Source organism: Arvicola amphibius, chromosome 2 (genome assembly GCF_903992535.2).
Source record: "Arvicola amphibius chromosome 2, mArvAmp1.2, whole genome shotgun sequence".
In the NCBI taxonomy this organism is placed as follows: Eukaryota; Metazoa; Chordata; class Mammalia; order Rodentia; family Cricetidae; genus Arvicola; species Arvicola amphibius.
Window position 1 is genome coordinate 81154999 of NC_052048.2, and position 24540 is coordinate 81179538.

The following is a 24540-nucleotide window of genomic DNA, read 5'->3' on the forward strand; positions in this document are numbered from 1 at the left end:
GCCACCACACTTGTCTAGAATCCAAAGTGGTCAATAACACCCAAAAAATGGAACACCCATTCAACAAAGGCAAAATAAGATATTGAAACACCAAGGAACACCTCAAACATCATATTTCCAGATGCCTTGATTCCAGAGCAAAAGTACAAACATGAATAGCCAAAAAACATACCACCTCCACAAGCCAGTAACCCTACTGCAATAGAACATTAGAAATGGAATTTAGGTTAAGTGCAAGATAAGATATTCAAAACAAGAATTACCAATGTGTTCAAAGATCTTAAAAAGTATATGAACAAATGTCTTAATGCAGACTATGAAAATGCAGTGGAATGAAAGTGTTTCAAGACATGAAAGTAGAAATAAAATCACTAAAGAAATGCACAATGAAAATGAAAAACTCAGGATGTCAAACAAAAACCTCACCAACAGATTATAAGATATGGAAGAGAAAATTTCAGGATCTGAAGACAAGGTATAAGAAATGGGTAGCTCACTCAAAGAAAATGTTAAATCTAAAAACAAACAAGCATGCAAGCATACAAAAAAATTCAGGTATAAAACATCCTGAAAATTTAGGGTACTATGAAAAGACCAAGCCTACAAATAACAGGGATAGAAGAATGAAAAGAAACCCAGGTCAAAGGCACCGAAAACATTTTTTGAGAGAATTATAGACAAGAATTTCCCCAATCTAAAGAAACAGGTGCCTATTGAGGTACAAGAAGTATATAGAACATCAAATAGACAGGTCCAGAAGAAAGCTCCTGACCACACGTAAAAATCAAAGCACTAAATGTATAGAACAAAAAGGATATTAAAAGCTACAATGTGAAAAGACAAGTCACGTATAAAGGCAGGGCTGTTAGATTAACACCTAACTTTTGAATGCAGACTGTTAAAATCAAAGAGCCTGGGCATAGGTTCTACAAGCTCTGAAAGACCACAGATGACAGCCTATAACACCCTGCAAAACTAGCAATCAAAACTGATAGGAAAAGAAAAACGTTCAACAATGAAAACAAATTTAAAGTACTCTCTACTTACCAATCCAACTCTACAGAAAGTCTTGGAAGGAAAACTTTATTCCAAGGGGCTACTCATACCCAAGAAGACACAGGAATAAATAATCTAAGAACAGTAAATGCAAAATAAAAGTAAATACTCACATCATAGCAAAAAAAAGATAATAGGAATGAAGAAATGAAAAAAACACTGTTCATTAATAACTCTCAGTGTTAATGGTCTCAATGCCCCAATAAAAAGACAGAGTAACAGACTGGATTAGAAATCCATCTTTCTGCTGTCCGGAAAACATATCTCACCATCAAGGATACACATCACCCTAGTTTAAAAGTATGAAAAATAGTATTCTGAGCTTATAGACCCAAGAAGGAATCAGATATAACTACTTCAGTATCTGAAAAGATAGACTTCAAATGAAAACTAATCAAAAGAGATAGAAAGGATACCATATACTTCTTAAACAAAATATCCTCTGAGAAGATGTTATAATTCTGAACATTTATTTATCAAAGACAGAAGGACCCAAGTTCATAAAAGAAATACTACTACAGCTAAAATTTTATATTGGCCCTCACACAGTGATAGTGGGAGACATTAATACACTTCTTTTGCCAATAAGCAAGTTATCCAGACAAAAACTAAACATAGAAATGCTAGAGTTATGTGATATCATAAATCAAATAGACCTAGTAGATATATTCAGAACATTTCACCTAAATATTAAAGAGTTACTTTCTTTTCAGCAACTCATGGAATTTTCTCTAAAACTGAGCATGTATTAGGACACAAAATAAGTCTCAACAGATATTTAAAAAATCAAAATAACACCCTGTATCCCATCAAACTACCATGGTTTAAAAATGGACATCAAGAATAGAAACAGAAAGGAAAAAACTGTGCAATCTCACCAAAACTGAACAATTCACAACTGAATCAAAATTGGGTCAAGACAAAAATCAAGAAGGAAATAAAGAATGTTTAAAACTTGAATGAAAATAAAGATAAAACATTTCCAAACCTATAAGACACAGTGAAGGTAATTCTAAGAGGTAAGTTCATTGAACTAAGTGCCTACATCAAAAACAAAACAGAAAAACAAAAAGCTGTAGAAATATTATATTAGTAACTTAGTGAAACATCTGAAAGTTCAAAAAAAATGAGAATAAATAATATCCCAAAAGAATACACAGGAAAAAAGTAACCCAACTCAGGCTTGACACTAATTAAACAATAACAAACAATATTTTAAAAATCAATAAAATAAAAATTTAATTTTTTGAGAAAATTAATGACAAATGCTAACCCAGATTAACCTAGCTAGACATACATAGAAGATCCAAATTATTAAAATGAGAGGTAGCCGGGCGGTGGTGGCGCACGCCTTTAATCCCAGCACTCGGGAGGCAGAGGCAGGCGGATCTCTGTGAGTTCAAGACCAGCCTGGTCTACAAGAGCTAGTTCCAGGACAGGCTCCAAAGCCACAGAGAAACCCTGTCTCGAAAAAAACAAACAAAAAAAAATAAAATAAAATGAGAGGTGAAAAAGGGGAACATTACAACAGACATCAAGGAGATTCAGAGAATCAAAGGACATACTTTAAAATCTGTATTCTATCAAACTAGAAAACCAAAAAGAAGTGGATGAATTTCTTGATATACAAAAACTACCAAAGTTAAATCAAGATGAAATAAGCAATTTAAACAGTTCTATGACCACTGGTGAAATAGAAACAGTAATTTAAAAAAATCTCCCAACCAAAAACAGCCCAGGGCTAGATGGATTCAGTGTAGAACTGTGCCAGACCTTCAAAGAAGAATTAATGTCAATATTACTCAAATTATTCTCAAAAATAGAAATTGAAGCAACATTTCCTAATTCTTTTTTAAAAGCCACTATTTCCCCGATACCAAAACCACACAAACACCAAACAAAAAAGAGGAGACTTATAGATCAGCATTTCTTCTAAACATAGATACAGAAATCCTCAATAAAATACTTGCAAACCAAATCTAAGAACACATCAAAAAGATGATCAACTTGACTTCATTTCAGAGATGAAGGGATGGTTCAGTATATGTAAATCAATAAACTTAATCCACCACATAAGCAGATTAAAAGACAAAAACCATATTATCATCTCATTATATGCTTAACAGACCCTGGACAATGCAATATCCCTTCATGATAAAAATCCTGGAGAAATGAGGAATACGAGGGACATACGTCAACATAATAAAGACAATTTGCAGCAAACCCAGCACCAAAATCAACTGAGCAGGAGAAACTCATTTCCACCAAACTCAGGAACAAAACAAGGATGTCCACTCTCTCCATACCTATTTGATATGATACTTGAAGTAGTTAGCTTACAAGATTGAGAAGGCAGCGGTACAGAGTGTTCTTTGCTTCATGTATGTGTGTGAGGTTCTCATGGGGAATGTACAGTGTGAGTGTATGTTGTATTTATGTGATCGATATTTTATATATATATATTGCTACACATACATATATGTGCATATAATAGGTGTAGTATCTATACACAGATCATTCAAATGTATATGCCTATATATATGTATATATTTATCTATCTATATATATATGTGGGAGTGTGTGATGTGGGTAGCTGTATGGTGAGAAATGGTTCCTCTCCTATGGAATCACAAAGACGAGGAATGTGACTGCCTGTGCTGGTTAGTTAGTTCAATTTGACACAGATTAGAGTCACCTGGAAAGAGGGAACCTCAGTTCAGAAAGTACCTCCATCACATTGGTCTGTGGGCATATCTTCGGGGAGTTTTCACGATTAATGAATGTGGGTGGGCATAGCCCACTGTGAGTAATGCCATCCATGATCAGGTGGTCCTGAGTTCTATAAAAGAGCAAACAGAGCAAGCCAGAAAGCAAACAAACTGAGCGAGGCAGAAAGCAGAATGTCTTCATGTTCTCTGCTTCAGTTCCTTCATCGAGGTTCTTGTCTTGAGATCCTGCTCTGGCTTCTCTAAATGGACTGTTCCCTGTAAACTTGATAAGACCCTTTACTCCCCAACTTTCTTTGTATCAGAGCTTTATCATAGCAGCAGAGAAGTAAACTTAATAGAGTGTTCTTCATGCAGTGTTTTCTCAGAGCAGAAGATGGGGAAATGAATCCCATGAAAGAGAAATTGGTCACACGAAATGATTCCTAAAATAACTGACAAGTAGAGATTATAGCAACCTTGTTTTTTCTTTGAACCATGTAACTTGGGTGCAAGCAATTGGGCAGAGAAAGAAGCCTCAGGGCAGTTGCACCTTTAATGCTAGAGAATGGCTTTCTAGGAACTAAAATCATGTGGATCTCAGAAGGATGAGAGAGAGAGATGGTAGAAACAAACAAACAAACAAGAAAAGCAGCAACAGAACCCAAATTTGGGGAGAAACTGGGCTATCAACTGTTCTGCCCTCCTCTTCGAATATAGATCCATTTACATGCAGTTCAAGAAGGCAGGCAGCAGGGCTGCTTAAAAGAAAATAAGAGGGTATTTAAGTCATGACAGCTAGACTTAATATTACCCTCCAATATCTATTTCCTATCACTGTGGAAAAATCTTTGTACACTGTGAACATGTGTTGCTCTCATTGTTAATAAAAAAAACTGATTGGCCAGTAGCTAGGCAGGATTTGGGAGGCAAAGAGAATGCCGGGGAGAAGGGCAGAGTCTGAGAGTCTTCAGCCAGATGCTGAGGAAGCAGGACCTATAGAAAATGAGGTAGAAAGCCATAAACAACATTGTAGAGCTTAGATAAGAAGTAAGGGATAATTTAAGTTGTAAGGGCTAGTTAGTAACAAGCATTTATAAGTAATATAAGACTTTGTGTGGTTATTTGGAGAGCAGTTGGTGGCTCAGATAAGTCCACCTACACCTTATCATATATATTTTAGATCTGATTATACTAGTGAATGGCCTTTGTTAAAAATGTTGAAAGCCAAAAGCAGCAATATGCCCATACCTGGAGTGTCTCACACTGTGAACATCTTACTTTCTTTGCATGATCTAAATAAGATTTCTCTTAACTCAGGATGAAACTTTAATAATTCTATAAAGTATGTAGCATTTTCTCTAATTTCTTTTCAAAACTGTCCTCTATGATAGAACTTAATAAAGACCAAGTGGACCATCACAGTGAACAGAAATTTCTGAAGTGTCCTAGAATGCAGAGCTGTGACATTCACACACCCAGACTGCCCCTCTGTGTTCAGTGTTGAATCTTGGCTCTGTCACCTATTTGTCATTAGTCTCTGTAAGCTTCAGATCGATCACCCATCACCAGAACATAATTATACTTCTCTTGGTGGGGTCAGAGCTCAGTGAATACACTACAAAACAGAAAACAAAGCCTAAAGCAAATAAATCAGAGTGAAGCCAGCTAGGAGGAGGCAAAGCTGACCTATGCCCCAGGTGTTACCAGACCTGGAGTTTCCTTCTAAACTCACATTGCAACCAAAACAAAGGGAACACATGCTTTCCTTCATGTGATGTCTTCAAGCCAAAGATCAAATTCTCCAGGATCACCCAGACTCTTGAAGTGTGCCTACTTTCATGTATCCTTCCCCAGACAGGCGTCATGACCTCCTTTCCTTTCAAAGCAACACAGCTATTCCTCACTAATGTCCAAACAGTCTCTGTGAAAATAAAATAGAGCCACAGATATGAGGATATGAACCTTATTATGATCCCAAGCAGAGAAGTCTCCAGACATGCTTCTGGGGAGAGGGTTTTAGGCAGACTGAGGGATTAAAATCTCTCTGGAACAGTTAAATTCTGCATAAAGGGTTCTCTTTTCACACTTGTAGGTCAGTCCCTCACACAGGAAGAAAATAAAATGAAATTAGTTCTTATTAACGTAGGCTATTCTCCCCCAAGGTCAACACTGATGCATTCTTGCCAGTGTTCAGAACCTTGTTAATTGGTAATAGCATGGGGGTCAAGTTAAACCATGTTTTATTGCTGCAGGCATTCGTTACTGGCCTGTGGAGTGTTTCCTTGTGTGTACATTTTTTATTCTATAAGCACATCTTGTTTCATAGCGTTAATTTAAAGAGAAACAGACCTTACAATGACTTTTTTTAACAATGTGAAGAAATGGAATTCCAATACACAATATGCCTTCTTAGAGATGACAATTGTTTTTCTGGAATATTTGAAGGGACACGAGCCCACTCTAGATAACACGTGGCTCAAAACAGACCCATTTCTGTGGGCTCCCACATGGCAGGCCCTGCCCTCTGCCTTGCTAAAATCATTAGACTACATTCCTGAAGCTAGCCCCCAAGATCTAGTTTCTTCTTTGGCCAGTCCCTGCTCTTGAGGCTGACCACCAAAAGAACTGAATCACCTTATCCCAACATGATACTTAACTTAAGAGTATCCCAACATGTAACTTAAGAGTTAAGTTACAGCATAGACAAAGCCCAAAGGAAAATTCTTAGTTTCCTAAGACTTTTCTTTTTAGCCTCATTATGCAGTGTGTACCCACAAAGTAAAACAAAATTTGTTTGAGTTAGACAAGCTGCGTAATTTTGGAAGAGAAGTTAGACAGATCTAGTTGTTTTATTTGCACAGGCCCTGGATGTTCCCAGTTTTATTTAAGTTCAGCTAGAAGTGTGAGCTATTTCCAGATCTCACACTCTTGTCATGAACGCTCATCCTTACGAACAGGAACTCCTTCAGAAATCTGATGGATCACTTTGCAACTCAACGGCAATAGAACTTAGGTATATATTATTTTCACGGTAATTAGTTTCAAGAAGTCATGGCTAAGTTTTCTTAAACCATTGCTCAAATCCACAAGATGGCAGAGAGAAAGAACCTCAATGCATGTATCTGGCAACTCTTGCTATCTACATGTAGACAGGAGGCCATCGCCATCCTGTCAGGGCATTACCCTTTCATAATTCATTTTATATAAAGACGAAAGAGGCTCATAACTTCTGACAACCCTAAAAATGATCCATTGGAAGGACAATTTCATGTTTATCATTTTATTCAGTTTGGGTCACCCATTTAATTAGGGGAGTCTGCAGGTCTTTTGATTGTCTGTTCAAATTCATTTAGTTTCAAATTCAGTAATACTGAACATATGATCTAGTCCAACTGTCAAACCAATGAATAACTAAGTTAGCAACTATGGAAAAAGGCTTTCTCCCAGAGACTATAGCACGTATTATTAATTTTTTGAGATGGAAAATTGGCTGATGTGGCTCTTGTGTTGCAACTCAGATTGGCCTCAAACTCATTGCAATCCTCCTGCCTCAACTTTTCCATGGAATTATAGGAATGTTCCACCTTGGCTGTCTTAAAATCTGTTATTCTAAATCAGCATATAACGTCAGAGTGTCATAGCTGGAGTCTGGCAAGTCCTAGCACCATCTTCGCAAACTTATTAGCATTTAGTTGAAGAGAGTTTTGAGGAGCAGTGTGTCACATAAGCAGCTGCTCCGTTTCATTTGTGGAGAAAAGCTCGGCTTGGTTACAGCTTGTCTTGCTGCGCTGTTGTGTTTCAGGGGTCCTTATTTTTCCTGTATTCAGGCCACAGAGAATATAACCAGGAACAGATTCAGAGGAGAACATTGACAGCTGTCTTGCAGAAGCAAAGTGGTCACAACTGAGAGTCCACTACTCTTCTTTGCTAATGTGCACATCTATTGGTTGGATTTCCGTTCTGAGGAGAAACCTATGAAAGACAATAAGAAAATGATTCAGATTAACTTTTTAAATTTCATTTTCCTCTGGTTTAGGGATAAGTAACATAAACTTCTGGGTTGACGAAAAAGGAGGAGAGATATTTTACTCATGGTCTCCCCACACACTTATTCAGAAACCAAAAGGTGGATAATAGACGGTCATTGTTTCAAGTACTAACATATGCTTATTATTGAGGCAATCATTTTTAGTCTAATTTTAATTATGGGTGAAGAGGAACAGTCTGCACTAGAATTCTCATTATCTCTGGCATTGCAGTGTCTTAGACGTTTGCTTGTAAAAGTACGTCATTTAGCCGGGCGGTGGTGGTGCACGCCTTTAATCCCAGCACTTGGGAGGCAGAGGTAGGCGGATCTCTGTGAGTTCGAGACCAGCCTGGTCTACAAGAGCTAGTTCCAGGACAGGCTCCAAAGCCACAGAGAAACCCTGTCTCGAAAAACCAAAAAAAGTAAGTTATTTATACTGTTACCTGCCAGTCTCATGCCCCACTCCCTCCAAAGAAAAAACACTTGCCACATGTTTCCTTAGTACCTGCCTACAATCTAGCACTTGAGAGGCAGAGGCAGGAGGATGATCTAGACCAGCTGGCACTATGTAGCAATATTCTGTCACAAAAAAATAAAGGAAAGATAAAATGGTACTGACCGTATTGTAAAACCCACGGAAAATGCCATAATTCATAACATTTGTTAGTTCAGTATGAAGACCAAGATGAAAGTGTTGACCTAGTCTCATAGGCTTTGGATAGAACAGCAGAAGTGAGCATGACAAAGTAGATAGAACCAGGGGTTTACACGTGGCAACAGGGAACAGGAATAAAGATGATGTCATTAAAGAAAGACAAGAACCTGTATCCAGTAATTGATGGAAACAAGATCATGTTGAGGAAAACCACAGAGACAGCAAGCCCAAGTTAGTGGGAGCTCATGGACTCTGGACTGACAGCTGGGGAACCTGCATGTGACTGAACTAGGTCCTCTGAATGTGGGTGACAATTATGTGGCATTGTCTATTTGAGGGACCCTTGGCAGTGGGACCAGGATTTATTGTGGCTGCATGAACTGGCTTTTTGGAGCCCATTCTCTATGGTGGGATACCATGCTCAATCTTGACACGAGTGTGATGGGGGGGGGGGGAACACTTGGTCCATCTTCAAATTGCTGTGTCAGACTTTGTTTCCTCCCCAAGGGAGGAAACATTCCTTACCCACACTGAGGAGTGGATGAGGGAGGGACGGGGGAAGTAATGGGTCAGGAGAAGGGGAGGTACCAACTGGGGTTGGTAGGTAAAGTGAAAAAAAATTATTAAAAAAGCAAATGTCTCATTTATTTATGATAACATAAACGTATTGAATATTTATATTTGATATCCTGCTTTTGGAATACCGAAGATGTGAAAAACTCACATCATTGTAAATAACAAGCAAAAAACCATGAAGAAAAGGTAGTTTTCTCCATCTAAATAAACATCTCTTTGAAACAGATAGAGATCTTTGCAGAAGACCTCAACCAATCAAAATGTAGAGAACAAGTGATGCTGTGGTACTCGGCCCCAACTGATGTATCTACGGCACAGCTCCTGGATCTAAGGTTTAGTGATCCTAGCAGAAGAGGGGGCCGAAAGCTTGTAAGAGTCAGTGGAACAGTGAGTTTTCTGTGAGACTGTGTCCTAGAAATATCAGAGGTTACATCTATGAATTCTTATCAGATGGTTGCCTAAAAATGACCTGAACAAAGATGATACCAATACCAGGCTACCATGGAAGGAAGAAAGTTCATGGAGCCACAACTCTAGGCAAAGACTATAGGCAACAAAAGTATGCTGAGAATGGGAGAAATAGCCTTCTCCAGGGAAAAGCCCCCAATATGTTTCTGATCCCAAATGGTCAGCCTTGAAATCATATACAAATGATTAGAATGATATAAACTTAGCAGGCTATTGTTATATATTTAGAAATATATAAACAATATATTACATATAAACATATATTCCTAAACATATGAATACATGTACATATTTATAAATTATTGTTATATATGTATACACAGAGAAAGATGTAACAACAATTAAAAATAATATATGCCATGAATTTGAAAGAAAGTGAGGGGGTACATTGGAAGAATTAAAAAGAGGAAAAGGAGAAGAGAAAATGATGTATTTATATTTTAATTTTTCAAAAAGATTAAAAAAACAGGTTTTAGAAAAGTGTGGCTATCATAAAGAAGCTAATGGAAGAGGTGCCATGGCAGTGAGGAGGAGTGAGTGATTATACACTCCCTCAGAAAGAGGATGCAGGAACGTTATTATCACACCCTCCGTAATGAGGAACAAGATGCATGTGGCTATGTGATATGACAACATTTCTTATTAAAGTAAACCATAATAATGAAGAAACCAAAACTAGAAGCTTTCTGTACATAGAGAAGATAAATAATTTTAACACTGAAATATCATTTACTCATGTAACTGGGGGTGTTAAGACCGAATACACTAATGGCTCCTGGCTGCAGGTGCCTCTTGTCATTTGGCCAGTGCTTTTGTGAGATAGGTAGAGCTAAAATTTTTATCATCTTACTTTGGAAAGTGGCTGTGTCCATGAAATAAGCCAGAGAATAATAGGAATTTGAAAAAAAAAGTCAAACCCTTTTTTTCCTGAAGGAAAGGTAGAGTTTTCCCCAAACCTAGTCAAGTTTTCCCAAACCTCCTTCCCATTTGAGGTGCAATAATATACATATTGCTTTCTTTCCTAAAAGTCTTTAGTTTCTACTTAAGAGAATATGAGCAATTTACTGTAAGCTATAGTCATATTTCCTTCATGAACATAGATGCACAAATTCTCAATACATTCTTGTGAATTCAATAACATATTAAGAAGATAATGTAACATGACCAAATAGGCTTCATCCCAGGGATACAGGACTGATTCCACACACAAATTAGTAATTCTAAAAAAACTATAAGACAGGGATCACATGACCCAGAAAATACATTTAATTAAAGTCAGCATCCATTTATGATAAAAGACCCAAAGACAGTAATAATAGAATGAATAGACCTCAATATAATAATGGCATTTTCAACAAACCTATAGTTATCAGAAGGGAAGGAAGAAATCCTGATGAGGAAGAGAGGCCAATATAATATATGTGACAAGCAAGTCAAAGGAAGGACGAGAAAACACGTCAGGATGAGGGAGGGGAACAAATAAGAAGACATGATGAAATGTATGTTTTAAAATGCCACAGTGAAACCCATTACCTTTTATACCAACTTCAAAAATAAAATTTTAAATGTAGCCTTGTTTGTAAATAAGAACAAAATAAGACATATGAAGTTGTCTCCATATAAATAGCTAAGATATTTTTAAAACCCTATAATTTTCATAACTGGAATAATTATAATGGAAGACATTGGGATAAAAATTATTACCTTTATTACTTCCATTATTCAGAAGTCAAAAAATAATAATAAACTTGTGAGCAACCAGGAACAGGGAACTAATAGCAACAGTATTAGCTGATCTTTAAGTTTACATGCAATTAATAGTACACAAAATGTCCACTTTTTTGTAGAGCAACCACAAGTCCAAATTTTCAGACTTCTAGAAATATACATAAGAAAAACAATCATTGTATTAAAAAATACCTTAGTAGCAAAATCATAGATTCAACTTATATGTGAGTCTAATTGGCCCCCATAATCGTATAGAGTGTCACTGTTAGGAGATGTGGTTTTTTTGGAGTGGGTATGGCATTGTTGGAGGAAGTGTGTTGCTGTGGGAGCAGACTTTAAGGTTTCTTGTGCTTAGAATACTGCCCAGGGTGTCAGTCAACTTCCTGTTGCCTGCAAAATGTAGGACTCTCAGCAACTTCTGCAGCACCACATTGGTCTGCATGTCGCCATGTTCCCCACCATGATGATAATCGACTGAACCTCTGAAACTGTAAGCAAGCCACCGCAATTAAATGTTTTCCTTATAAGAGTTGCTGTGGTCATGATGTCTCTTCACAACATTAACTGGTACCAGGGTCTGCGGTATTTCTAGGATAGGCCTGACCATAATTCTGTTTGGAGTAATATGAACTTTGGGAGCTTGGGTTAGGAAAACATTGGAATGCTGTAAGCACTCCATAATGGGCCATACTAGTAGCAGCATGGAACACAGTGGTGTTGAATGTGATTTGATGAACTGTGGGGGCTACCTCAAGAGGTTTCAGAGGAGAAGAATTTAATATGTTGCTAGAAATTGTTATTGTGATGTTTTGGCAAAGAAAGTGGCTGCCTTTAGCCCTTGTCTGAAGAGTCTGCCTGAGGCTGAGGTGAACAGTTTTGGATTAATTCCATTGGCATATGAAATATCAAAACAGCCTAGTATAGACACTGTCGTATGGTTTTTAGTGGTGACTCTAATGAAGATTTATAATGAAAAGAAGTAAGCTGAGCAGGGTAAATTACAAGATGTAAATTTTGAGGAGAAAAAGAACACCAGGAAGTGGAATGGAGCTAAATTCTATGTTCAGGGAGATAAATGGATTAAGAAATAGAATAAAGGGAATAGTGACCTCAGGGCAAGATCCCACCCAGCTAAATTTCCAGTTTGTGAAAAGAAACTAAAGAAAAGCTAAAAGCCAGGTGTGGGGGATACACCTTTAATCCCAGCCCTGGGAAGGCAGGTGTGGGGGGATACACCTTTAATCCCAGCCCTGGGAAGCCAGGTGTGGGGGGATACACCTTTAATCCCAGCCCTGGGAAGGCAGGTGTGGGGGATACACCTTTAATCCCAGCCCTGGGAAGCCAGGTGTGGGGGATACACCTTTAATCCCAGCCCTGGGAAGGCAGGTGTGGGGGATATACCTTTAATCCCAGCCCTGGGAAGCCAGGTGTGGGGGATATACCTTTAATCCCAGCCCTGGGAAGCCAGGTATGGGGGATACACCTGTCTTTTCCTCATGTTAGTCTAAACATCAGATAAAGAAAATACCAAGCTTTCTGTTTGTGTTATTTAGTGGCTTTTATGCCCTCCTTTGGAGCAATTGTGTTGTTTATGAATGAGTTTATTACTTTTAATCATAATGAAAAAATTAGAAAAAGGCATAACACATACTGTGAGTGCATAGGAATTATGGAGCATTAAACATTACACAATTAACTCCCATTATCCTTTTTAGCATTTCTAAATATAGTGATGGGAGTGGGCTTGTAAAGACACTGTCGATTGAAATTGAAATCACAAGGTTTGCAATCCTGTGTGTAAAAGAATCTAAATTCAGTGGTAAATTGCACTGTGAAATTAAAATGATACTAAAATTCTCCACAGCTCATTTCCTTACATATGAGGTAGCACAAAGCAAACTTATGCTAGAGTATTGCTGAGAAGATTAAAAGAAACAATGTTATAAAACTACTGAAGTTGGCACATTTTACAGGTCTTTTATGTGATTGTTATCTTCTGTGATACTGGCTTTGAATGACTTTGATAGCGATGTGCAAATGACTGGCTGGTGAATTCTCTACTGTATTGTGTCTTCTAGTGACTAAAACTGCAGCATGTGGAAATAATGGCTTATTTTCATTACCGGCCAATAGAAAGTGGAAAATTATACCATGTCACATTTCAATGTCTTTCAAAACTATAGACATTATGCAATAGTCCTGACTAAGCATATGCCTTTCTAATTAATTTCTCCACTATAAAGGAACCCAAAATTTTATTGGCAATATTTGTAATCTATCTGTAGTAGAAAACAAATGAATCAAAAGTCTAGTTGTCTGAAATATGTCTGGATATTGTATTATAAAATCCCCATTTTTTAATGTTCCCTAGCATTCAAATGGTGTTTTGGCAAAGAATGTGACTACATTTTACCTGTGTCCTGAGAACTTGGGTGAAGTTGAATTTAAAGACAATGGACTAATTTGTTTAGTTGAGGGAGGGAATATGAGCAAGCTTGCAGTTTCACACAGAGTGCAGGCAATGAAGAAATTCTGATTTCTCAGAAGAACAGCTCCACTGATAAGAAAGATGGCACTTGGCATTAGAACCAATATAAAATGTGACTTCAAGATAAGACCTATTCATTAAAGGCTCCAGTTTATAAATATTCAAATTTACATGAAAGGAGAAAGCCTGAACTGAGAAAACATCCAACATCCCTGTTCCTCAGAAGTGGAAACGCAACAGAGAGCTTTCCCAGGCTCAGAGCACAGAAGCTGATGTAACTGTGGTCCAATTGCCCCAGGTTACATCTATTGATGGCAGCAGAGCTTGGCAATGTAATCCACATGGTGTTGGGTTAGAGGCAGGAAAGACAAGGTTGCAAGTGTCACGGAGTGCTGCTCCATTCCGTGGTTTCAGAGAGCAGCTGAGGTGAGGCAACGTGTGGCAGGATCCAAATCCCTGCAAGGAGGTCTTCAGGACCATCTTGTATGGCTGTGAAGGTAGAGCCGAGGTGGCCATAGAGACTCCAGGATATTGGAGATGCCAAGAACATAGGACATTTGTCATGGAGACCTGTGGGCATGGATTGATGCTGGGCCAAGAGAGAGGCAATGTGCACTGCAGATAGCAGAGCAGGATGGGTGGAGCATGTTAAAAACTAAAATTAACACAGCTTGGAATTAAATGTGATAGCACTTCAAGTACAAGTTAAAGCTACAGAGCTTCTCTTGAGGCTTCTAGAAAATACACATCTCTGAAAATGAACAAGATCAAGTTAGTGTGTATCACAGAAGGCTTTAGATGGATGAGAGTAGCAGAGGGACTCTACTTATAATTCTGTTCAAAATACCCACTCCTGGAAGACCTAAAGGTACTGTTCAAACAAGCAGAAAATAAGGCTGATTCTAGAGAGAAGGTGAGCCTAGTAAAGCAAAGAAAACTGAGCCTGACAGGCATCTTCAGTCTTGAGTATTTAGCATATTTCCTACTTTACTATGTGCCTTGTGGTTACATGTGGAGGAAGCATTGTGTGAGATGGGTACTGTGGGCAACTCTGGCAGAACAGAACAGACTATTTCCTTAGAATCTGCCATCACATCTCAAGGGCAAACCGTTCTCAGTTTTGGGGTACCTTTGTATGCCAATGAAATTTGAAACATCTGCCTTGCTGGGCTTAGTGATGCACCCCTGAAATCCTGGCTCTTAGGACATCATGGCATGATCAGGAATTCAAGCTCCTCCTTAGCTACAGAGTGAGTTTGAAGCTATTAGTGTACCTGAGACCACATCTCAAAACAAAATAAACAAGAGCCTGTCTTGACTCCCCCTGGGCTGTGGGTTTGTACCTGTCCTTAGGGGTAAAATTAGAGTGCTGTTGATGTTACTGGGTATGGCTCTACTTAATGTTTTCAGTTCTAAGTCTCTGACTCTGAGCCTGGAATAGGAGCAGAAGAGAGAACCAAGACACATGTTTCTTTCATCATGTTACCATTGTCTGGAGTAGTTCACACCAGACCACCAAATTAGAATTGTGTGTGAGTGACAGAGCTACACAGGAAGTCCTCCCTAGTACAAACGAATATTGAATAAGCCTTCCCCCAAAGATCCCACTTGTATGTAAACATGAAAGAACGCCCATTAAAGCTATGCTCTTACCACGTGCCTTGTGCTGTACATGTGGAGGAGTCTGGTTAAGAGCATTCCACCGATAGTCTGGCTGTGGGAAAAATAAAGCATCATTACAGAAATACAGACTTCAAAAAAGGCATCGTGGCACATTAAGATATAATTATACAGTGTGGATTTTATTAAGCAGTCAACCGTCAACACACAAAAAAAAGTCATCTTGATACAAATCTTTGCCAATTTTCCTCATCTCACCGCCTTACCTCAGCCCCCTTACATGTGCCTGGCTAGAGTTCCTGTGACTTGGAAGTTATACATTTTCTGTCTCTTTCCTCCTCCCCCTCCCTTCTTTCCTTCTTCCCTCTCTTGCTTTCTTTTTTCGTTTCCTTCCTCCTCCAGCCTTTCTCTTTTCAGTCTTGATTAATTTTTGTCAACTTGACATAAAGTAGGATCACATGGGAAGAGGGAACCTAACTGAGGCATATTGCTTCATTCAGCATGATCTCTATGCATACCTATGGGGCATTAAAATTGATATAGGAGGACCTATATTTCTGTGCACAGTGCCACCCATGGACAATTGGTCCTGGTATAAGAAATTAGGTTGTGCAAGCCTTGGGGAGCAAACAGCATTCCTTTGGGGTCTCAGCTTTAGTTCCTGCATCCAGGTTCCTGCTTTATGTTCCTACTATGGCTTCCTCCAATGATGAACTGTGATGCAGACATGTAGGTAAAATAAATCCTTTCCTCTCCGAGTTGATTTCAGTCAGTGTTTTATCATAGAAAGAGACAATATCTAGAGCATCCCCTCCTTCACTCCCCCCCTGTTCCCTACTCTCTCTGTTCTTCTGTCTTGAAATGATGTGTTTGGATCTCTGAAGAAGTATAACATCTTTGAAATTTTACAATCTTATGCAAATCAAATAAAACATATTGCTGTCAATAAATACTATTTTTAATACCTTCATTTGCAGGCAATAAGAAAGCCAGGAACAAAAAATACAAGCTTAATATTTTCTAATGGACTGTGAAAGAGCCCACAGATACCTTGGGAATTCAGCAAGCAGTTCAGTAGTCAAAGCAGGACAAAGCTTCCCTTGCGCTGAGGCTTTAAAGAAGGTAGTCTCTACATTATACAGCAGTTACACTAAACAGATTAGACTTTTTCTCACTTAAAATTTCCTCCTAAATTTACACTTAAGTGTTGGCTCTCAGGGAATAAGCCAGCGGCATTGAATAAATTATACTTTTTTATGTTAGCTAGTTTTATATCAATTTGACACAAGCTGTAGTCATCTAAGAGGAGGGAACATCAATTCAGAAAATGCTTGCCTAAGATCTGGCTGTAGGCAAGCCTGTAGGCCATTTTAATTAATGTATTGTGGGTGGTGCCACTCCTGGAATAGTAGCCCTGGTTTCTATAAGAAAGCAGGCTGAGCAAGCCACGAGGAGAAGGCCAGTAATCAATACTCCCCCATGGATTCTGCATCAGCTCCTGCTTCCATGTTCCTCCCTAGTTTGAGCTCCTGCTTTGGTTTCCCTTAATAGACTGTCATTCAGGATATATAAATCAAGTAAACCCTTTCCTTCCCCACTCTCTTATGGTCATATTGTATCACCACAGCAGGACACTTACTGTCCTAAACTGCCAAAAACGTTCCAAGCCACCATCTTTGCATTTAGCTTCTTGGAGTGAAGAGTCACAAGCTCTTCTAGTCCATATGGTCGGTCTAATTTTCTGCTCACACTCACATGACACCCTTTCTTCCCATTCTCCCACAGATAATGCAGACCTTGGGCTCAATTATTTAATTCTATTCTAAATATAAGGCAAGGAAAATTAGCTAGCTTGGAGAATTCACAAGGTGGCCACAACAGCAATCTGTAGTCAATAGCAAATACAAAACTCAGTGGAAAAGCTCAACTACCATAGTTTATTTAGTTCAGTTACCAAGAAAGGCAGTCTTCGCTGAAGCCTAACCCACCTCACCCCTCAGACACCCAGGCTCTTGGCTCCTTTGGCCCATGAATGAACTACAAGAGGAAATGAGATCAGCTCTATTTCTTTATCTTCTCCTTTATTTTAAGATGTCTCAAGTAACACATAGGATAGGTGTTGTACACCCTGGCTTTATATTCCAGGAGAGCTGCCAAAATGAGGTAATAAAGTGTAATCTTACCAACATTATTAGATGTGATTTAATTCAGGCTTAGATATAAAGAATGATGAATTATTCTTTTAAAATTCACCTTCAGACTTTGTTACACTGATTTCATATAACAGAATACTGCTTAAAACGTAAGCCTTTACATTACCTTCATCAAATATTGGCCTTTTTTGATAATTTTATGGTCTGGAGTTCCTTTCCTCTTCTAGTCAACAGGGATAGTTTACTACACCATAAGACATGAATTCTTCCCTCTTCCTGTTAATGACGGCTTGACAGAAGCAGCCAACCATCTCCATTCCTGCATAAAGTCGAATTATTCTTGTACCTTGTATTTCATAAGACTATCCGATTTCCCAAACTGTAGAACTCCTTTTCCTTATGTTTCCCACAAACTTAATTTACTTCTACATCTTTGAATGAAAGGTTCTAAAAGAATGATGGCCGAGGTTGAAAAGCCCCAGAAGTGTATGGTAAAGATAGATGACCAGGAGGGCCAGTAACAAAGACAGAGAGCAGATGTAACTAACAACTTGCCACGTCAGGGAAAGACACGGTTCCAAAAAAAGACATCACTAAATTCCAGTGCCCTTCTGCCATCGAATAGACTTCATCTTCTCCCACAGAGAAGGATTTTAGTTATGCTTTCCACACAAAAGTACCAAGGTTCCAGGCAACTGGGAGAAAAATCATTTATTTAAGTGCTTTGCTAGGTAAGCCCTGCTTCCAGTATCAGAGTTGGGGCATGGTTACTTTTGGGCAGGGAGAGTTGTCTGGTCATTCCAAGATTCAGAAAATATATGACCATTCCACACGGATGAAGACTCTGCCCATGCTGGCAGAGCAGAGAAGAATCAAATACAGTGATCATAGGGGTGGAAGGACAGCAAGAGACTCATTCAGGTTGACAGGCCCATCAATTCCATTCACAAGTAATTACTCAATTATCGTGGCAGACACAGCTGCAAAGGAGAATTTTAGTTAGCTACTTTTTCTTGACTATTCCAAGAAAGTCCTTTTAACTGGAAAGCTCAAAACTCCTTTGCATGTACCTAGAAATATTCAGAATAATTCAATGCCAGGTTATAACCAAAGAGAACATCACAGTTGTTTTGTTTGGTTTGGTTATATTTACTTTGTTCATCTTATATGTAAAAATGTACTTTGGGTACTGTCATATGCGATAATTGAGAATGGCCTGTATAAGTAAGATTGTTTAAGAAATTAGAGTTCAAGTTGGTATCTTTTATTTAATCTACTCATATCCCGATATCTACAGGTTCAGTGTCCCAAGGATAATTACAGTGGACATGGACCAGGGGAACATTGCAAATAAGAGGTTAGGTAAAAGAGGTGCTCTTATTTAAGAGATGCATATCATTTCCACCAACAGACATTCCTATAAACTCATATGCTGGGAGAGGAAGTCTTACTCAGAGCATGTACCCCTGGATGCTGTACTGGCTCTGTGGTTTTTGATACTCATGGGATCTGCAGATGGAAAACCAGCCCACAGTTACAGGCTGAGAGACACATCTGGGGAGAGCAATAGTATCAGTTTACTGCAAGTAGGTAAAATTGAGATGTCTCACTGGCACTTGCTATATACAACCAGTCTTTGTTTACATTTGAAAGTTTAGTCTAATCTATCGTAATACTTGGTCAAAACAATAAATGTTAATAATAACTTAGGTGTGATAGAAGTGACTCATGAAGTAAGTCTTGCACAAGATGGCACTATCATTAAGGAAATCTGGAATATTTGAGAACGGCATGTGGGTTTGTGAAGGGGTCTGTATTTGCTGGAACCTACTCTGACATACCCTGTGCACCTGTGATATACTCTGAGAGGCACATGGGTTCCATGACCTCTGCAATTCCTAAGTACTATCTATTCACTGACGTTTTTAGAAATAGTGAAAATGTGGATAGTTCTGGACCATCTACTGCATGACTAGAAAAAGATTTCATTTGGACCGTGGGAAATGTGGAGAAAAAAACTTGTAGATTAAAGACAAGAGGACTTGTGTATGGGCCAAAATACCCATTTTAGTTGCTTCCTTTGTAGTTTTTTTTCCCACTCTGTTTGGCAAGATTTTATATACAGGAAAAGATGTTATCTATCAGGAGATTTCAAATCATTAGTTCCCAAGTTGATTTTGACTCAGCTATGAGTGACCTGCTCACTCAGAAGTCCAAGGGTGGGTGTGTTGCCAGCAATGATGCCAACTGAACTGCCCTGCCTGCGATATGTTGATTCTATCTTGAAATTCCCAAAGGCAAGTTAGAAAGTCAGATAACTTTAAGTGTTATACAAATTTGTCAGTTCATACCATTCTTTCTTGGTAAATCTAGTTGGATATAAACACAGACACTTCCACCACTTGCTAAATGAAATTGGAATTGGTCAGCCTGCCACTGAGACTCTCTCTGCATGTTTGCAAAGTATGGTATGTGTTGACATGGGACAGCAGCTGCTCTGGGACCTTCTGTACAGTCAGCACCGTCTCCCTGTCTCTCTGCAGCGCAGCACGATCTCCACCTGATAGATGAGGACCTTGGGACACAGACGGCTATGTTGTTCAGAACCACATCGCTTTACTTTATGTCTTCACAATATTTAAGGCCCAACTTTGTCTTGCAAAGTCAACAGCCTGGGATCCTTCCTACCTGATACACCCAAAGGGAGCTGGCTTTTGATTTCTTAGTCAAACCATTGACATCCTACATCTCATGTTCTGCATCATGACAAAGTATGGCCAAAAGTCCTTGCCAATACACTTAATAAGACCAAATCACCTCCTGCACCTTTTTAATAAATTCTATTATTATTTTACAACAATGAATGAGACATTAAAAGTGTTTGGCTGCCATAACTTGAAAGAAAAATTCTGATAGACTTAAACATCTGAGGATGTTTCTTTGCTTATAAGCAAAATTATGCCATATTGTACTTAGAAATCTGATTGTTTTATTGATATTAATAAAAAAATACAAATGTCATGAGAATAAAAGTTATTTGTTGGTCATTCTCCATAATGTTAAATAGATGGATATTTGTTCTTGACTGGACCAGAGCTCTGTAAAGGAAGTACATCAGCAAACCTCAACACTGAGTTATCATCAATCTGAATTTAATGTAATAGGAATAAAATATGTAAGGAAAAAATAATTTGTGCTTAAACAAAAAGAATTAAAGTAGCTTTGCATGTAAGAAATAAATAAGAGAGTAATTTGTTCACTAAGAACACTTAGAATTTTTCACCCATTGTTGTTACTTATTAGAATGAATAAATGATTTTCATATAATTATCTAATTATATTTTGATCCCTTTAACTTAATTTTTTCTTTATTGCATAAAATAATTTTGAATTTCTTAGAAATGGTTCTGCCAAAATAACTCACATGTAAAATTGAGAATTTTATGTTGGTCCTGGAAAAAGCATCAAGAAAGCAAAATTTAACTCACACTCTACTGTGAATTAAGAAGGAAAGAATGATTAACATTTTAATTTTTCTTAAAAGAATTAAACATTTTGAAGCTAAATGGCCATCTTAGCAGGTCTCACACCAATTCCCTCCTGACTGGAAGACATGGCATAGCCTTTCAAGTAAAATGCTCTAGCTATTCTAAGTATAAATCACATTATTTAAGGTGTGTGTGTGTGTGTGTGTGTGTGTGTGTGTGTGTGTGTGTGTGTGAAGATATTAAGATGGAAAGAAATTCATGAGAGGAGAGAGAGAAATCTTAAGGGGAAAAAGCATGAAGGTAGAAAGCATACGGAATGAATACATGGAACATGAGAGGAGGAGAGTTTCTGAGAGGAGGGGAGCATCTGGGAGGAGGGGAGAATCTGAGAGGAGGAACATATCTTAGGAGGAAGAATATCAGGAAGTAGAAGATAGGCAAAAGAGCCGCAGACATAGATATATTTATGAAAATATAATGAAATCCTTTACATTGTATGTTAACTTCAAAACTATTTGAAAGGTGACATTAACTACATTTTCTTTAATAACATCAGTATTTACTCATCACAGTTGTTTCCTGAGTCTACTCTTTATATATTTTATTACACATAACTTGCTTATTCAATACACTCTTCATGAAACCCTCATCCATTAACTCTGGAAATCCACCGAAGAAAACCTGGGATTTCTCTATTCATGTGCATTTAGAAATATGTGTGTCTTGGAAGGCAGACACATTCCAGCACAACTCTTCAAAGAAAAGGGCTTCAGAACAATTTGCCTTTATTTACATAGTATGTAGTTAAACTCTCAAATCTACCAAGATAAATATTATAAGAAAAAGACCAGAAGAACTCTTATTTCTTAAATTGCCGCTGGGACCCAGTGTCATGGGTAATTCTTTAATACACTTAAGTTGAAAGGAATTTCTAGTAGTTTTTATCTCCTTATAAGAATGTATGGAAATGATTTCATCCCCAGTAATAACTTCTTAAAATACCAAGTGGCAATCCCCAGAATTCTAAAGGGCTTGAGGATTAAAAAAATAAAATAAAAAAAGAACACACATGTGTTTGGCAAATGTTCTTTTTCTATACCTGAGAATTCAGTCTGTCTAACAGGGAATGAGAACTTATTTTTCCTTTCAGGCATTTTAAATATTTTTTAAAAGATACTATCTGTGCTTTTCCAAATTAAAGTTTTCTTAGTCTCTGTTCATGAATAACCCCCATGATAAAAATAGAGATACCTATGATTATAATTTTATCTTTGGCTGTTAAAAGAGCCAGTTTATAAATCTTTATTCTTGAGCACACATTAGGAGCTTTAAAGTAAAGCTGCACACATAGTTTTAAAATTTGTCTTTAGTTTTTATTTTGTGGTTCATCATTCATTGTGGACCACTGGCCAAAGTCAGGCACTGCTGTGGTGGAGTAAGTTAACCATGTCCATGAAGGGCTTTAATGTCTGAACAGTATTTCAAGTTCTAAAACAGAGCTAACTGGCAATAGCTCCTAAGTGAAGCCACAAAATTCCTCACACCACATGCATTTCATGTGGCACTTGGCTATGTGTCCATTGGAGCTGTTCAGTTAGGAAATAAATGGTTAAAATGTAAATTAGGGTCATTAGTGATAGAACCATCCAAACACAGTAGATGAGCTTTGGTTTCCTCTTTGCTGTTATGAACCATTGTATACCTGCCACTGTTTGCATCAAACCCAAACTAAACTACTTATCCAGATACTTGTCCTTGTGGGGGAAAAAAGATTGAACTTTACAGTTTAATTTGCAGATCCTCTATTTCCTCACAAAGTTCATTTGGTGAGCTGGAGCGAGGCTGAGGTAGTGGATGGATGAAACTGATATCTGTCGGCAAACTGTTGATCATCTACCCAAAGATGGGAGGAGCTGAGCTAGCCTGACTGCCAGTGATCCCATCTGTGGGGAGAATTCTTTTTTTTATGGGGAGAATTCTTTCCCAAGCTATGCTTACTGCGACCTGCAGAAGGAGTCAGCAGTGGAATAAGAGTCTGTTTCTAAGTCTGGAAACCTGAATTCAATGCACAGTGGAAGGAGAAAGCCAACTTTTTCTGATTTACACACAAACCATGTAACATATGTTTGCACATTCACATACAAATAAATAAATGGCACTAAATTTTAAAAAGCAAATGTGTACACTTACTGCTCAGCCAACCAGAGGCCAGCAGCTACAGTGGAATGGCCCTACTGCTACCATTCTTTGAGAAGGGCCAGAGTTTAAAGTGTTGTAGAAATACTCTATATCTACGAGAGACTCTCGAGACTCACTGCTGACAGAATCTCACACCAGGGTAATGTACTCACCACTCTCTTGACTGAGTGATCTTGGGTGAAGCCCCTTAACCCATCTAAAGTTCAATTTCCTCTTTTATGAATTCATCTATGAATAGTGGGGCCGAAAAAACCCATCTCCATTGTTCCTATTTGGTTTTAAAATTGAATCACTCTAACTAAATAAGAAAATCCTTCCTACTGTTTTAATCGAAAGACAGACAGACCTGTCCAAAGGAACGTGAACAGCGAGCCTGTGCTCTCCCATGATCACTCCACTTCCTGCCTCTGCCTCTTACCTGCTGCTTGTGACTTTCCACCCTTGTTCTCATCTCTGCGCAGCTGCACCTGCCTGTACACTTCCTGGAGCCCTCAGAAAGCGAAGCGCTCCCGATTGTCAAGGCATCCTGAAGAGCCTGTGGTAAAAATGAAGCCCACTGTTGACAGAAGGTTTACAATGACCTTAGCAATTATTTCATAATTGGTACAACCCCCTCCAGTACAAGAGGAAGCATTTATTTTTAATGCTCCCTATATGGCTGGCTAGCTTTTTTTCCCTTTTGGTTTTCTGCATATGTGCATACTTTCCAAATCTCTGTCTTCCACATGATAATGTGTGTGTTATTCAACCTCCACTCTGTTAAAGGGGATTACTATGTTGGCCTTCCTGTCACCTAGCTAAGGAAAGAAAAGAGCAAGAGTCTTCTTCAGAGTCTCTGTTTCCCTCCAGTATATTTTCTATCTCTGTAATCTTTCTATTTGGGGGCAGAAGAGAGAGCAGACATAGCCTCCCTGGGCAGGTCTCTAGAGCTTCTGAATCCGCAGGTCTAATGGGGGACCCAAGAAGATTACTGTTTAAGCACACACCATGTCTCCAAGGCAATCCATACCACATGGCCAATTGTACAGTCACTGCCTCTAGGCCCTGCTGCATTTCTCTTCTGTTCTGGAATTGTCAAGCACTTTATTCCTTGGCCTAGTCGGGCATATTTATGATTTATCAAAGCATTGATTTACTCATGACTGTGTGGGATGGTTTGTGCTATAACTTTATGATTTTGTCATGGAATAAGGAGGCAGAGAAACTTGCTTTTGCTAGTGACTTCTCATCCTTTATCATCAGCCTGTAGTGTTCATACTTAGTTTATGCAAGGACATTAACTCTTGTTTAGAGAATTACAATTCATGATGAGTTTAATAAAAACGATGTTGTTGTGACAGACACTCTCATCCACGAGTGTCCTCAGTACTACAT

General features: G+C 38.3%; 1 protein-coding gene across 1 annotated transcript in view; it reads right to left on the reverse strand.

The window, feature by feature from the left end:
• Positions 1-7638: 7638 nt before the first annotated feature.
• Positions 7639-24540, reverse strand: part of Tnip3 (TNFAIP3 interacting protein 3) — a 31596-nt gene continuing 14694 nt past the window's right edge. Inside the window, exons 6-8 of the mRNA XM_038317787.1 lie at positions 23585-23701; positions 15360-15420; positions 7639-7736 (exon numbers count right to left, since the gene is read on the reverse strand). Of these exons, the coding sequence (XP_038173715.1) occupies positions 7705-7736; positions 15360-15420; positions 23585-23701 (210 nt within the window). The 3' untranslated portion in view covers positions 7639-7704. The remainder of the gene's footprint in view (positions 7737-15359; positions 15421-23584; positions 23702-24540) is intronic.